General features: G+C 45.0%; 1 protein-coding gene across 3 annotated transcripts in view; it reads left to right on the forward strand.

Moving 5' to 3' along the window:
* Positions 1 to 17,445, forward strand: part of IMMP2L (inner mitochondrial membrane peptidase subunit 2) — a 1,700,471-nt gene that overhangs the window by 1,156,328 nt on the left and 526,698 nt on the right. For all 3 annotated transcript variants that reach the window (XM_063927289.1, XM_063927288.1, XM_063927287.1), the window contains one exon: positions 10,509 to 10,574. In XM_063927289.1, the coding sequence (XP_063783359.1) occupies positions 10,509 to 10,574 (66 nt within the window). The remainder of the gene's footprint in view (positions 1 to 10,508; positions 10,575 to 17,445) is intronic.

Consider the following 17,445-nt stretch of genomic DNA (forward strand, 5'->3'; position numbering starts at 1 on the left):
CCATGTGACTCCATACTTGGACTTATTCAGTAACTGTTTGTGCCTCAATGGAAAGGTGATGCAATGCAAGATCATTGAAACTCTGTTCTTCTAACACCGCAAGGTCTTGCTATAACCCTACAGTCCTTAGGAAGAGAACACTGTACAACAAATGCACATTTTCTAAATAAATAATCCCAAAATGTGGAACATCAATAATATATCAAATTAAGGTTGAATAATTGGAGCCATTCATTTGAGTGAGTCCCTAACATGAAATAATTGAGAAGAACCTCTTTCTAATGCTCCGGCAGAAAATTTCACTTTTACCTCACCGGCAGTTGCGCTGGATTATGATTCAGTTTCTTCTGAGTCACACTGACTTTGGCAACAAATGTGGTCTCTCCCCACTTTATTAAAAAACACTTCGTCAAAATAGCAATTTCCATTTCCACCTTTCCACAAAATCTGTTTGTGATGTTGAAGCTTGTTTCATATCTGCTCTAGGCTTTCATTTAAACCTAGGATCAAGTACAGCAGCACCTCATGAATTATATGGCAGCACCCCTGTAGAATTACACAGCACAGCAGACAGGCAACAGCACACCTGGGCTTAAACAGCAGTGGGGCAGCACACTTGGACTGAAAGAGCAGAGATGCAGCACCCCTAGAATGATGAGACAAAGAAAAGAGGTGCAAGATGGAATTGTCCTTGGGCCCTCCCACCCACCCTTATGTTGTATAAACAGGAAATGCAGTTTTTAACAAACCAATCATTTGGGCCCAAACCAAAATAGAAGCAATTAATCTCTCCTTGCACAAACTGGCTCTACAGAGGCAAGATGTCATCCTCATCCTCAGATTCCCGCCCCCCATTCAGTGTTGACATCGTCACAGAGAAATAATATTCAAACAAACCACATCATTTAGGTGTCAGTGCTATTACCCAAAGTTTCTGAACTTGACAATGACTTATGATGAATGCGCTGCAGGTGACATATAAGAGAGGATGTTCCAAGGAGGTTAATGTCCTTACCCCTACTTATTATGGATTGACAAAGGCAACAGATGGCTTGACACCTGTTGTCCGGATTTGTGGAGAAATAATTCCACATTGAAGACGTGGCTTTTTTTTAAATTTGTCGAGGCATGACATTAAGCTTTTTTATCCCATGGCCAACAACTGTCTCCACTGGTGCCTTATTCAAACAAACCACATCACCATCAGAATCCTCATCGTCAATATCCTCCTCAGCGCCAGCTACACCAATATCCTCCTCATCCTGGTGTACATCTACAGTGACATCCTCATTCTCAATATCAGCAACTGGACTGGTGGTGCTCCTCCCAGCACTTGCAGAGGGCATGCAAATGGTAGTAGGAGCCTCCTCTTCCCATACAATGTTGTGAATGTCAGGTCTAGACATCGCAATCGTGGACAGTGCTAGCACCCCTGTATTTTCACAACACCCATGTAATTTTCAGCATACAAGACAGGGCCAGTGTACATTTATTTTAACAGCTGCTCCCCTGTATTTTTACAGCATAAAAGACAGAGCCAGTGTAAATTTATTTTCACTGCACCCCAGAATTTGTACAGCATACAAGACAGGGCCAGTGCACATTTATTTTAACTGCAGCACCCCAGATTTTTTACAGCATACAAGACAGGGCCAGTGTACATTTATTTTCACTATATCCCAGATTTTTTACAGCACACAAGACAGGGCAAGTGTAAATTTATTTTCACTACACCCCAGATTTTTTTTTATAGCATAAAAGACTGGGCCAGTGTACAGTACATTTATTTTAACAGCAGCACCCCAGATTATTTACATCCAGTACTCCTGTATTTTCGCAGCATACAGGAAGACAGTGCCCCTGCTTGCAGCACTCCTAACAGCACATGAAACACCAGTGACAGCCAGACAGCACCCCTAACAGCACAGGTACACCACAGTGTCAGGAACAGCACCCCTACAGAGCACACACTGACCCCACCCAATGCCACCACCCACAGAGAGACAGAGGTCTGTCTCCCTCACTCTCCAAGTCTGACGTGAAAATGGCTGCGTGAAAATCTGTGGCAATCCAACAATTGGATGATGACGTTTTGTCTCATTCTGATTTCTGAGTCTGGCGGGAAGTTCCGAGCTGGACTCTGATTCTGGCTTGGATTGGGATGTACTCAAAGTCAATCACACTTCTGTGAAATCAAACTGTCCACTTAGGAAGCAACACTGATTGACAATCAATTCCACATGCTGTTGTGCAAATGGAATAGACAACAGGTGGAAATTATAGGCAATTAGCAAGACACCCCCAATAAAGGAGTTGTTCTGCAGGTGGTGACCACAGACCACTTCTCAGCTCCTATGCTTTCTGACTGATGTTTTGGTCACTTTTGAAAGCTGGCGGTGCTTTCACTCTAGTGGTAGCATGAGACGGAGTCTACAACCCACACAAGTGGCTCAGGTAGTGCAGCTCATCCAGGATGGCACATCAATGCGAGCTGTGGCAAGAATGTTTGTTGTGTCTGTCAGCGTAGTGTCCAGAGCATGGAGGCGCTACCAGGAGACAGGCCAGTACATCAGGAGACGTGGAGGAGGTCATAGGCGGGCAACAACCCAGCAGCAGGACCAGTTCCTCCGCCTTTGTGCAAGAAGGAACAGGAGGAGCACTGCCAGAGCCCTGCAAAATGATCTCCAGCAAGCCACAAATGTGCATGTGTCTACTCAAACGATCAGAAACAGACTCCATGAGGGTGGTATGAGGGCCCGACGTCCACAGGTGGGGGTTGTGCTTACAGCCCAACACCGTGCAGGACGTTTGGCATTTGCCAGAGAACACCAAAATTGGCAAATTCGCCACTGGCACCCTGTGCTCTTCACAGATGAAAGCAGGTTTTCACTGAGCACATGTGACAGACGTGACAGAGTCTGGAGACGCCAAGGAGAACATTCTGCTGCCTGCAACATCCTCCAGCATGACCGGATTGGAAGTGGGTCAGTAATGGTGTGGGGTGGCATTTCTTTGGGGGGCCGCACAGCCCTCCATGTGCTCGCCAGAGGTAGCCTGACAGCCATTAGGTACCGAGATGAGATCCTCAGACCCCTTTTGAGACCATATGCTGGTGCGGTTGGCCCTGGGTTCCTCCTAATGCCAGACAATGCTAGACCTCATGTGGCTGGAGTGTGTCAGCAGTTCCTACAAGACGAAGGCATTGATGCTATGGACTGGCCCGCACGTTCCCCAGACCTGATCCAATTGAGCACACCTGGGACATCATGTCTCTCTCCATCTACCAATGCCACGTTGCACCACAGACTGTCCAGGAGTTGGCGGATGCTTTAGTCCAGATCTGGGAGGAGATCCCTCAGGAGACCATCCGCCACCTCATCAGGAGCATGCCCAGGTGTTGTAGGGAGGTCATACAGGCACGTGGAGGCCACACACACTACTGAGCCTCATTTTGACTTGTTTTAAGGACGTTACATCAAAGTTGGATCAGCCTGTAGTGTGTTTTTCCACTTTGATTTTGAGTGTGACTCCAAATCCCGACATCCATGGGTTAATACATTTGATTTCCATTGATAATTTTTGTGTGATTTTGTTGTCAGCACATTGAACTATGCAAAGAACAAAGTATTTAATAAGAATATTTCATTCATTCATATCTAGGATGTGTTATTTTAGTGTTCTCTTTTTTTTGAGCAGTGTATAAATAAATATATATAAATACACACATACTTATAGAAAAAGGACTGTTGTGTTTGGAGGGCAGATGATTACTTGTGGTAATATAGAAATCTTCATTGAGGATGAAAAGAAGAAAAATTTTTAGCCTGATCAATTGACAAATACCACCTCTTGAGTATTACTTTGACATTCCCTGCTGAAATCTGTTCATTAAATGAGTGAACGTTTCATTGCAAAATCTTTAATTTAACACTTTAATTAAATTACGCTAGCTAATCCTATATTAAGCCCTTTAGAAGGAACATAATTTATATAAAACAGTTTCCCTGGAGCGACTTTGATAAATCAAAGTTTAAAATGTATTATATTATTATTGGCAAAAAGTGACCACACAGTGATTGAATATTCCCAACTCTGATTTAAGATGATGCTCATTGAAGGGCATTAAAGGTAATACTGAGTGGGTGTGAATTACAGTAATTAGGTTACATACAGTAGCATACATGCTAATCTACTGGCATTGGCTGTGGATGGATTTCAGAAGGTTCTCAAAGGTAACACCAGATCTAGGTTGACTGCAAGCATCGATTTCATAGATATGTTGCAATTTATTTGATTAGTACTTTATATATACATTATTAGGAATGCATTCAATTTTAAGGCTGTCGGGATCCAGTCGCTCAGGATACATACTCTCTGGAATCCTGACAGCCAATATAACTTGTGGGTGTCCATGACACCCATAGAGTGGGAATAGATACTGTGGCGAGTGCAGTGAGCCCGCAGTGTACAAAGCGTAGCAAGCCCACGAGAGGACTCTGTTGGGATTTGAGCAGCTGACATCCCGCTCGCCGGTAATTCATTTTGCATCCCATTATTATCATCTATTCTTATTTTGTATAAGGTATGTTGTGATTGTTAGATACAGTAATATTAGAATTTTATTTTTAGAAATTTGATTTTAATTAACTTTAGACTTCAGTTACATTTTTAACTTGAAATTAACTTATCAAAAGAAGACCATATCTTTAAGAAACACAGATGTGGATTTATATCAATATACAGGTTGAGCATCCCATATCCGGAATGCTCGGGACCAGGAGCATTCCGGATATGGGATTTTTCCGGATAACAGATTACCTGTTATCTGTATGGGTTTCGGGGATCCAGCGAGTCGGCAGGGTGGACTGCCGTGAGCCCAGCACGACGGTGAGGGTCCCGGGGAACTGGCGCATCAGTGGGGGAGTCCGAGGGGTCAGCGGCGGGTACTGGGAGTCAGCGGCGGTGAGGGAATGGCTGCAAAGCCACTCCCCCACCTGTCTGTGATTGGCCGCAGACTCCTGTGACGTCATGACGCCGGCCGCGTCATGACGTCAGTACAGGACTGAAATATTCCGGTTTTCGGAATATTTCGGTTAACGGGTGTCCGGATAACGGATACCCGACCTGTACCAGTATTTATGATTCTACTTAAATGGAATAAGCAGATTCTGTTTTCAACCATCCTGGTGGAGAGGACATAATATCCTATGCTCACAATCTCTCTAATTCTGCTCACTTTCAGATGTATGTGCAATTTGTTTATGCAGCATGGAATTCTTTTCTAATTTTGCTCTCATTGTACTGTATATTGTATTTCATTTACAGCATTTAACAAAAATGGAACAAAGTAATTTCACATTTGAAAACCGTTTTTCTTATATAAATCAAAGTATAGTACATTTAGATTCACGTATACATGTATGAGTCACATATTCATGAAAGCATTATTAAATTACATTATTTTAAAGTAAATATAAATGCTGAAATCTGAGCTGAGCTATAGCAATCCACTTGATCTTTTTGAGCCTGCTGTTATCACTCATATCGCTTTCACATTGCGCAAACAACCAGGTATCGACCAGGTATATTGCCGGGTCGATGCGGGTTGCTGTGCGGTGTGAAAGGATCACCCGCAAATTCCTGGGTCACCTGAACCGGTTATTCAATGGTTATTCCCGGGTTATTACCATGTCAGGTGCAGTGTGAACGGGTTACTTAGGTCGATGCGACTGGGACCCATTATCAGCATAGGGAGAGGCAGTGCGGAGATGATCTCATCTCGCAGCGCCACCTCCACCACCAATGCTGCCGCGGTCCCCGCTCCGATGGCAAACCGACCCGGCAATATCCCGGGTTGGGAAGCCAGTTGAAAACAGTTGAGTGCCGGGTCGCACCCGGGAAGTACCCATTACCAATTCCTAGGTGCGACCCGGCATTTGCGATGTGAAAGGGGTATCATTTTTATATACTTTGTATTAAAAAATAGCATACTTGGATAGAGTAATTCGGGTTCCCCGATTCTTACTGTGGGCTGCTATACTCATTCTACCCAAACCGATTTTCTTTTTCATAAAGGCAGTATGTTGCTCTGCAACACAGCATGAGCAAATGTAGGATTTGTAAAGGGTGTATTCAAATGATTCACTTCAGTGTAGCCAGCCCATGAAGAGGGCAGAATTAACACTGAACAAGCTATAGTCTGCCTCGTAGTAAGATCCCCATTTAAGAATGAGACATAACCCATTTAGCATTCCTTCTTTCAGTATTCAACAAACAGCTGTAAACTGTATCGCTTATGCCACCAATAAATAATGAGAGAAATATGGTCCTAGTGTAGCCTTTCCGGCTTCAGGAAAGCCTTCCAGGCACTGCGGGTGAGAGAGGCATGTGCATGCATGGACTGTCCGTCGTGCATGACTCAGTAGCTCGTATCTGGCAGCTGTAGGCTGGCAGTGACAGCAAGAAGATGCTACCCATGAGAGGGACATTGCAGGACCTCAGTGGAGAGGTAAGTAATGTTATATAACAACCCACTGATTCCCTGTAGTTATGGCAAGGGATTGAAAATTCCTACATAGATCCTATCTTTTTTCCTCTGCCTTTGTGAAGCACAGTGGGCATTAAGCAGAGACAAATACTGAGCCAGGTGATTTCTCCTCACAATTCAGAGAGGCCACACAGCACATCCACCATGTGGTTTTTGTCTGCCTTGAAAAGATCATGATTCCTGGTTATGTAAAAGAAGCTGTATCAACCCCCTAAAGGATGGAGAAGTCACCCATAGCAATTAATTAGCTTCTATATAGCATTTATCAAGTACATTCTATAAAATGATAGGTAGACACTGATTGGTTGCAATGGGCAACTTTACTTGTCACTTCACTCTTTAGACAGCTTAATACATACACCACATCTTTGTTTTGTCACTGTCACTGTTGTGACCACACTGCTATTAAAATCATATTACAATTGCTGATGTGCCTGGTTTCATCTGGGCAAGGGTTTGCTGGGCGGAATAGTTAGCCCTTTTCATCCCCTTAGGAGTTGGATTTGGAAAAATCCCTGCTTAGTGGATGACTGCAAATAACTGTCATAGTTTACAGACCACCCAGCAGGTCACATGTCCCAGGTCACACAGCAGGTGCACAGGAAGAGTTCACCAACTGTCACATTTTCCAGAGCACAATGGTGATGCATTGTAAATGGCAGGCTGAAGTTTTACCACATAACTCCAAAAGGAAGCCTATATAATTCAGCAAATCTATCGACTAAGACCTTTAATTTGGTATATGATGTGCCCCGCTTCAGACATGGCATCATAAAAATATGTTACTCATAAAAGTCGTCCTTCTGCCCAGGGCCGGTGCAAGGGTGTTCGGCGCCTCCCTGCAAACTATAAATTTGCGCCCTCCCTCCCATACTTAATAAAGGGACAGTGCGCACCGAAGTCGCACGCCGCAAGAAGCGGGTGGGGTGTGGCCACACAATAGTACCAATTCAAATTACTCTAGAAAGTAGCACAATCTTGTTCACATTACACCGCACACTGGGGGTTATTCCGACCCGTTCGCACGCAGCGGTTTTTCGCTGCGGTGCGAGCGGGTCGGAACTGCGCATGCACGCCAGATGCATTGTGCATGCCATTGCCGGGAAGCGACGCCGCCAGCGAGAAATGTGATCGCATCGGCGATCGCAAGAAGACGGACAGGCAGGAGGCGTTCCGGGGCAGATACTCACCGTTTTCCAGGTGTGGTGGGTTCAACGCATGGAGGGCGGATGTCTGACGTCACAGCCGGGAACATCATCGCTGGATCCGTCGCACTGGTGAGTAGCTGCAGGGCTGGACTTGTTTTGCTTTAAACGTTTTTAGCATAGCAGGGCTGCACAAGCAATCGCAGCCCTGCTATGCTAAAATACACTCCCCCACAGATATGAGATAGATAGATAGATAGATAAAAGGCAGACAGATAGATAGATAATAGACAGACACACAGATAGATGATTGATAGATAGATGGATAGATAGCTAGACAGACAGACAATTACACATAAAAAGAAAAAATATAGGGGTGTGGCTTCATGGGGAAGGGGTGTGACCACAAAATAATACCAATTCATATTACGGTAGTCTCCATTATTCAAATTACGCCACACAGTAGCGCCACTACAACAGGTAGAACCCCTTTTACACATTACAGCAGCCAGTCCCTCTTTTTACACATTACGGCAGCCAGTCCCCCTTTTTACACATTAGGTAGACCGCGTCCCCTTTTTACACATTACGGCAGACAACGTCCCCTTTTTACACATTACGGCAGCCAGTCCCCCTTTTTACACATTACGGCAGACAGCGTCCCCTTTTTACACATTACGGCAGACAGCGTCCCCTTTTTACACATTACGGCAGTGTCCCCTTTTTACACATTACGGCAGACAGCGTCCCCTTTTTACACATTACGGCAGACCGCGTCCCCTTTTTACACATTAGATAGAAAGATAGATAGATAGATAGATAGATAGACACATATATAGATGATAGATAGATAGATAGATAATAGACAGACACAAAGATAGATAGATAGATAGATAGACAGACAATCACACATAAAAAGAAAACTGACTTTAGTTCCTCTGTACTGGTCTCGGGCAGTCTCTCTTTTGTTCCTGATCCTGAGTCCTGTCAGGTGATGAGATGGCTCCGTCCATAGGGATGGGGGCATCTAGTGGCTCCTGGCGGTACTGCAGTCAGCAGTGACTGCGGCTCTCAGCTTCCGAAGTCGTCCTTTGCTGGTCCCGCCCCCACACCTCCCCTTACTAGCGTCACACAGCACTGTCACAGGACGGGAGGAGGTGGGGCTGGAGTGGGGGGACAGAAGTTCCGCGATCCAGGCTGTCGGCTGCTGCTGCTTGTACAGTGATAGGCGCAGCGGCAGCCGGCAAAAACAGCACACAGTGAAGGGATGCAGTGTAGGGAAAGCGCCTCTCCTGCCTGGCGCCTACCTGCACTGCATCCCTTCACTGAGCAGGTTCCGCCGGCTCTGCTTCTGCCATTAATATATAGATACAAATTGAAGTTGATAAATTTAAGATGGTAGAATTGTGAGGAACAAAAGATGTTGCTTATCCAAGCAAAACAAAAAGAGCAATTCCAAATGTTACTTGTACAAACCTTGTTGGGAGTGAGGGTGCATCTGTAAATGCTGCATAAAGGTAAGGTCGCGTAGACCTTATTTTCATGACCTTTACAGAAGTGATGAGTTTTTAGTAAATGTTATGTAATAGTGTTGTATCAACCATTGTCATTTTTCTATATAATGTCATTGTTGATGATCGACCAGTCAGTCAGTCAGTATTGGAGCGAATCCTCATACAAGTATATAGGTTATTTTCTATAGGGCACAGAAGGTTGGCTCTCCTGTCATGACAATATGTTATTGATTTTCCTACCCTTGAGTACCACATGGGGTCCTTTTTTGCTATGGAACCAATAAGTGTTTAGTTACTAAATTGATACTTATTGCACTATCCTCTGCTTTAATCTGTTGAAATTCAGCAAACAATATATGCAGTATAATTGTATATAATTACTATAATCTATCTTTTATAAATCACCTCTGAGTTTATCTTCTATTGCAATTAGTTTGCATTGTTATTTTTGGTTACTTGTGAATGCTGGTCACATGGCTATCTAGAGACTAATGTTATGCCTGTAGATCTAATAGAGAGCTCCCATTTAATTGTACTGAAACTTTGGTACTTATTAGAATTATTATTTTTCTTGTTAATTAGAATGATTTTTAGTTATTCAATACGATGATAATTTAATCTGTAATCAATTGCCTCACAGATCTTGAATAATAATACAGGTTGGGTATCCCTTATCCAAAACGCTTGGGACCAGAGGTATTTTGGATATCGGATTTTTCTGTATTTTGGAATAATTGCATACCATAATGATATATCATGGCGATGGGACCCAAGTCTAAGCACAGAATGCATTTATATTACATATACACCTTATACACACAGCCTGAATGTCATTTTAGCCAATATTTTTAATAACTTTGTGCATTAAACAAAGTGTGTGTACATTCACACAATTCATTTATGTTTCATATACACCTTATACACACAGCCTGAAAGTCATTTAATACAATATTTTTAATAATTTTGTGTATTAAACAAAGTTTGAGTACATTGAGCCACAGAAAACAAAGGTTTCACTATCTCGGTCTCACTCAAAAAAGTCCGTATTTCGGAATATTTGGATATGGGATACTCAACCTGTAATAATAATAATAATCATAATACTAATAATAATGTCTTACATTTTTCTTCGGTATAATCTAGCATCACTTTATAAACATCTAAGCTGGATTGATACAATGTCAACACAAGATTGAAGAACCTATTTCAGCATTGTCTGCCTTATTGAGCATTTCTTCATTTTTTTCCCAACGCTTCATTAATCCTTGATTACATGATCATATATCCATTTTTTTTCTGTAGGTCTCCAAAGAACCCAGAACAAAAGATTATTAAACGAGTGATTGGTCTGGAAGGAGACATTGTAAAGTAAGTTGTAAGACAAAGATAGATGCTGCTATTCACTACGCTTTCATATAACAACACATTAAGTGTATATCATGTTTGATTGAATACATGCTTCTTACTCTAAGGACAAAAGGACACAAGACTTTTTGAAAATGTACAGTATTGTCATAGAAACAGGAAGTTTAAATATAACCTATACATACTATATATATATATATATATATATATATATTTTACATGAAAGTACCTCTTCTTTTTTTTCCAAAAATATTTTTATTGAGGTCCAGAAAATACAATAAACAGCAGCAAATAAGGTCATATAGTCCAACTGTATGTAGGATCACAGTAGTCACCTAGGCAGACATATACAGAGAAGTATGGATCCCATAGAGAAAACCTCATATTTTCCATTTTTTACTTAGGAACATCTTGATACATATAACAAGGTATTACACGACAAATGGAAAAAAAAAATGAAATAAAATTGATGGTATAATAAAGCAACAAGCGTGTTCCTAATATGGAGAGAAAACAATAAAACATACTAACGCGCCTCCCCCTTTGGGGGGCGCTGAATCCAAAAATAACAAATCAACAGAAAGGTAACATCAATAATAGTAGCAACAATAGTACCTGCCGGGGCTAGGGGATCGCCGACCCATCCACGGAGATGTCAACAGAGCAAGAAAAGGTATGCAGACGATAGAGATCCAGAATCAAGTCGTAGGAGAGAAAAGGAAAAAGGACGCAGCGGTCTGGTGTGGGTGTCTGAGATCAAGGTGGTAGGGAGGAGAGAGAAGAGAGAGGGAGAACGGAGAGGACGGAGAGAAAGAAGAAGGGGGCAATTATGGGAAAGAGATGGGGGGGTTGTCTGCAAGAATTTGGTGTCCGTACCAGGTGGTGCAATGAAAGCTTTGTTTAATAGCTGTTTTTGTCGGAGTGGGAAGTGTATTGATGAATCGTCGCCAGCAATGAAATAAAGTGGGGGTTAATATTTCCTTGTTAAGGGAAGTCTCTAGCCAGTCCATTGTAAATAGAAATAACACCCTGGAGGTAGCTAAATGCACTGTGGGGTGTGGGGGGGGGGGGGGGTGTATCAGATATCCATTGCTGGAGAATAGCTTTCCTGCCCACCGCCGAGAGGATTACAACTAATTTTGCATCCTGAGAGGGGAGGTCATGTTGATCACGAACAAAACCAAAAAGAGCCCAAGAGGCGGTACATTGGAAGTGCAAGCCCAACTCGGAAGTTCCGTAGGCGCGTAGCTCAGCCCAGAATTTTTGGATGTGGCAACAGTGCCAAAAGCAGTGCATGAGGTCGGCCACTGGTGAAGAGCATTTTATACATTTTGCCGAGTTGGACAGGCCCATCAAATGGCTCCTCTTTGGTGATATATAGGCTCTGTGTAATATCTTATAGGACATTTCCTGGTATAAGCTAGCTGGGATAAGTTTGAGTGAAGCCGCAAAGCTATCCATCACGGCCTCTGGGGACATAGAGGGAATTTGGGAGGACCATGTTTGTACTTAAGCAAGATCTGTGGTGGGTATGTGTTCTGTGCGTATGCGTGCATATATCGTCGAGATGGAACAAGTCCCCGAGTTTAAAAGTGTGTCTAGAGAATTAACAAAGTCCGAGGTATTGAGGTGTGAAAGAATTAGTTGTATATAGTGTGAAGCCTGAAAAAAAATAAAAGTTGTGGCGGGGGTTAACCCCATATTTAGCTGACACCTCTGTGAAAGGAAGTATTTGTTTGTTAGAGTCAAGGAGATCCCCAATACATATAATGCCCGAAGCATGCCAGTTAGTAAAGGGGAGGAGAGCCTGCCCGTTTTGAAATTGTAGGTTACCAACTAAAGGGAGAAACAATGAGTGGGTGTGTTGCAGCTTGAGAGATTTGCGGGATAGCCTCCACGCCGTGATAGTAGAGGTCAGGAGTACGTTGTCCAGGCGGAGGTTAGACATATCAGACTTGTTAGCATGGAGAATGTAACTAAGTGATAGAGGGGCACAAAGTTGGGAGTCAAGCAATGAGTCAGTGAAGATAGACGTACCATGAAGCCAGTCCACGGCGAAACGGAGAAGGCAAACTCGGTTATATTGCTCTATATCCGGCAGATTCACTCCCCCGTTCTGCACTGTTTGGGATAGTTTGAAAAAACTTATTCTGGGCCGTTTATTAGCCCAAATAAATTTAGAGATCGAGGAGTTAAGGAGAGAGACATCAGAATTTGAGAGCATGATGGGTACCATCTGCAGCACATAGAGTAGCTTGGGGAAACAAGCCATCTTTACTAGATTGCAACGTCCCAACAGATTAAGGGGTAAAGTTTGCCACAACGTCAGTTCTGTTTGAATTTTACTGAGAATGGGGTGGATATTGTCAGAGTATAAGCTGGGAAGGGGCGGAAGGAAGAAGGACTCCAAGATAAGTAATGTGGGTGGAGGTCCAGTGAAATGGGTAGGGAGGGTCCCAGCCTACGGTAATCTGCGGAAATATGGCCAGGGCTTCCGATTTATCAAAATTAACGGAGAAACCGGTGAAGGAAGATAAGCGGTCAATGGCGTCTTGTAATGCCAGAACCGATTGTCGTGGGTTGGAGGTGAGCAGAAGGATGTCGTCTGTGAATACCATGAGCTTAATCTCCCTGTTGCCAATTCTAATGCCCCGAAAGGCTGGTAAGTTGAGGATATACCATATGAAGGGTTCTAGAGCAATGTTAAAAAGAAGGGGGGAAAGGGGGCATCCCTGTCTAGTCCCTCTCTCAAGGAGAAAGGGAAGGGAGGGAATATTATTAACCATCACCTGCGCAGATGGGCTGGTATAGAGTGAGTCAACCAGGCCCCGGAAAGACTCGCCAAATTGTTGGTAGAGTAAAACTCTAGCAAGATGAGGCCAGGCGATCTTATCGAAAGCCTTTTCCGCGTCAAGATTGATTAGGATATTATCTGTAATATTATTAGTTCGGGAGTGGGTGATGGCTGCCAGTGCAGTTCTAATGCCTTGCACTGATTGCCTATGTTTAAGGAAGCCCATCTGCGCAGGCGATATAATACGGGAAAGGCATAATTGTAGTCTATTGGCCATCAATTTCGTGAGAATTTTAAAGTCTTGATTGAGGAGGGAGATCGGCCTGTAGGACCCAGGCAAGGAAGGATCCTTACCCGGTTTTGGTATAACAATTATTGTAGCCTCGTTAAATCTAATGGGGGTTTGTTTGGAGGTGAGAATGTGATTGTAGAGAGATGTGAGGGTGGGGGCGATCTCATCCCGCAGCATCTTGTAAAACTCCGCCCCATAACCATCAGGGCCGGGGCTTTTGTTGTTCGGTAGGGCTTTGATAACGTCAACAATTTCCTCAACCGTGACCGGACTATCTAGGGAGTCCCTCTCCTCTTGAGTTAAGATAGGGAGGGCAGCTTCCTCCAGGAAAGAATGGTTAGCATCGGGGTCATCGGGGCCCCTGGCATACAAAGACTGGTAGAAATTCCTAAATTCAGAGCAAATAAGGTCAGGGTTAGTGCTCAGCGTGCCGGAGCTAGTGATCGTATTAACCCAAGTACGGGATTTGGGGCCTTTAATTAGATTCGCCAGTAATTTGCCGGACTTGTTGCCCCATCTATGGAGTCTATTCCGCTGATAATCGTAGGAGAGTTGGGCCCGTTCCGTGAGGAACGTATAATATATAAGCTTGGCCGAGAGATAGGCTTCTCTGTGAGCAGGGGTGTCATGTTGGGTGTAACTGCGGTAAGTAGAGGTGAGAGTGGAGCTTAACGTGTGTAGTTGGGAGGAAATTTTTTTTCGTTTGGCATAAATGTAGGACATAATGTGCCCTCTAAGATTAGCGAGTCTGAGTGTTGGTCATTGTTATCCAAAGCATAATTAAGCCAGGACTGTTTGAGATGGAGTAAAAAGTCAGTGGAGTGGCGTAGGTAGGCAGGAAACCACCATCTCGGGGCAGTGCGAGGAGAAAGGCTCAATTGGATATGGAGAAATATAGGGGCATGGTCAGAGATGATGATGTTGTCGATAGACGTGTAGGTGACTTTGGGTAGGAGGTTGGTGCTAGCAAAAATATAATCAATCCTAGAGTGAGAAGAGTGGGGATGGGAATAAAAAGAATAGTCTTTTTGGGTGGGGTGGAGTATTCTCCAGGGATCTAGGAGGCTTAGTTGGGTACAGAAGAAGGAGAGCAGGTGAGTGAGCGGTGTGGAAGTTGTTGCACTTACCCTGGATCTGTCCATGGATGGGTTGACGACCAAGTTGAAATCCCCACCAACTATCAAATTCTGACCCACCCAGGCAAGAAGGGTCGATAAAAGATCTGCAAAAAAAGAATCAGGTGAGGTATTAGGTGCGTATAGGTTGAGGAGGGTGTAAACAGTGTTTTGAATACAAATATCTACAAGCAAAAATCTACCATCTGGGTCATGCTGTTTTCTAAGAACTGAATATTGTAAGTTGGCGTGAAGTAAAATTGCCACTCCTCTAGATTTAGAATGATAGGGCGACGATATACAATTCCCTATCCACGGGGCACGGAGGGTGTGTCTAGGATCATCCAACCAGTGCGTCTCTTGCAAGAATACAATCTGAGGAGACATGCGTTTCAGGTGAGATAGCACCTTTTTTCTTTTGACCGGGTGGTTGAGGCCCTCTACGTTCCAGGATACAAAGCGGAGCAGTGTAGCAGCTGGATCTACATCTACAGGGGGTTGCGATTGGGAGTCAGAGGCCATACTAACCTACTCCCATTGTGAAAAATATCATAAAAGAGACGGAAAAGGTAAAGTAGGGTCCCACCCCGACCCAGCGAGCGGGGAGGGAGTTCCCCAGTAGGGGGAAGGGATCCCGGCCCAGGCAAACACAGTTAACAAAACATAAAAACAACAACAGAGGTAATTTCAAACTGTAAAAACAAAAACAACAAGAGGCAGGCATGGGTGTGGAGTCGTCACACTCTATACAGCCTGCTCGTGAGACCCGAGTAAAGGTTCGGGCAGTGTCCAGCCACCATTAGGGAGAGTCACATGATGATCATATAGCAGGGAGGGCGAAATGCAGCCTGGCTTCGTCCGGATCTTCAAAGAATCTCGGCCGACCATCTTCAAAGACTCTAAGACGTGCTGGATACAGCAGAGAGAATTTAATCTTCGTGTCAAAGAGATGCCTACAGATGGGGGCAAAGTCCTTGCGTTTTGCTGCCAGTAAAGCTGAGAAGTCCTGAAAGATGAGGAGGCGCTCTCCGTTGATCGACAAACTAGCAGCCTTACGGTAATGGTCTAAAAGACTCGCTTTGTCCGCATAATTCAAGACTCTCATGATGACCGGGCGTGGGCGGCCTGATGGACTTTTACGTTCTGGTCCCAGCCTGTGGGCTCTTTCGATGACGAGATGGGATCCCTTTAGATTCATGGACAACTGCTCCGGGATGCCTGACGAGAGGAGGTCCAAGAGCTCACGACCTTTGATGGATTCTGGGATGCCGATGACCCGCAAGTTGTTATGCATGATGCGATTTTCCAGGTCATCGAGTTTCTCCGAGAGGCCCGCGACTTCCAATTGTTTGGCGCGTAAGGAGCGCTGGGCTTCACTCAGGTCATCCTCCAGCGTAGATATCCTTTGCTCTGCTTCATCAAGGCGGGTTGAATGTTGAGTAAGCAAAGTCGATGACGACTCAATAGCCTCTTTGATGCCCGCTAATTTCTCATCGAGAAGAGGTCCCAGCACCGCCAGCAGGTCTTTATGCTTCATATTAGGTTGTTTAGCAGGTGGTCTGGATTTGCGAGAGCTTCGAGAGAGTGAGCGTGTAGTCGAGTGATCAGAGTCCGATGAATCGCCACCGGGGGGTATCCTCTCGAGATTGCTGGGCAGAGCCAGCGGACATCACGGGCAGAGGAATCAGGAGTTTTTCCATGCAGGGTTGCCCAGGAGGGGGGGGACGAAGGCCAGAGACACTGAGGAATCTAGTAGTAAAGGATTTAGCGGGTCTCACATGCTAGGAGGTCATTCACTGCCGGGCCTCATCTGAGTCGTAGCAGCCACCCAGTAGGAGGGGCATAGAGTCAGATGAAATGAAATAAAATAACAGTAAAACAAAATTAAATAAGTGATGGTGAAGAAGAAGCCCTCTGCCAGGAGTCAGGTAGGCCTTTTATAGGTGGACGTGGAGCCAGTGGGGGTATATAGAATGCAATTCGGGGCCAGGCAGCGGCAAGGCTGGTAAAGAGTAGGCCGCCGTCGTAGCCGGCAGGGCACCCCCAGTCAGAACAGCAGATGGAATCACTTTTCCAAGGGGGCTGATATAGTCACTCCATGCATGCGGCCGCAGCGCAGGGATGGCGGGAGATGTCTGCCGGGTCCGTGAGTTGGTAGGCCAATCAAGAGTCCTTCACTGCAGTGGCAATAACTGGACGTGAGGCAGTCCACGGTCCGCCCTGAACGACAGACCACCAGTGAAGAGAAATGTGGAGGCAGTCAGCAGCAGCTGTTGCTGTTTATTTGTTTATTTATTTATTTATTTGCCCCCCGGGACAACGGCCCCCCTCCGCGGCAATGCAGGCTCCAAGTCCCGAGTCAGGAGAGCTAGGAGATAGTGGAGCTCACAGGGCAGGATGTGCCTTCCGGGCAAGGTGTTTTAGAAAGCAGCTGGGGAGAGACGCGGCAGCCGCCGTCACCGTCCCCTCCGCAGCGCGGCGTTTTGGCACCAGTGCTCCCGGGCCGGCGGTAGCGATAGGCGTCAGCGGCCAGCAGTGAGGCGGTGCGCCGGGTCCTGTGGGGCCGCCAAGGGGCACAGCCAGAGGACAGGGCCCAGCCGAAGATATGAGTGACCAGCGGGCCGGCGTCCAAATCGAGGCCCCGGCTGTAGCGTGGAGACCAGGCCGCAATCC

The sequence above is a fragment of the Pseudophryne corroboree genome, chromosome 6 (assembly GCF_028390025.1).
Source record: "Pseudophryne corroboree isolate aPseCor3 chromosome 6, aPseCor3.hap2, whole genome shotgun sequence".
In the NCBI taxonomy this organism is placed as follows: domain Eukaryota; kingdom Metazoa; phylum Chordata; class Amphibia; order Anura; family Myobatrachidae; genus Pseudophryne; species Pseudophryne corroboree.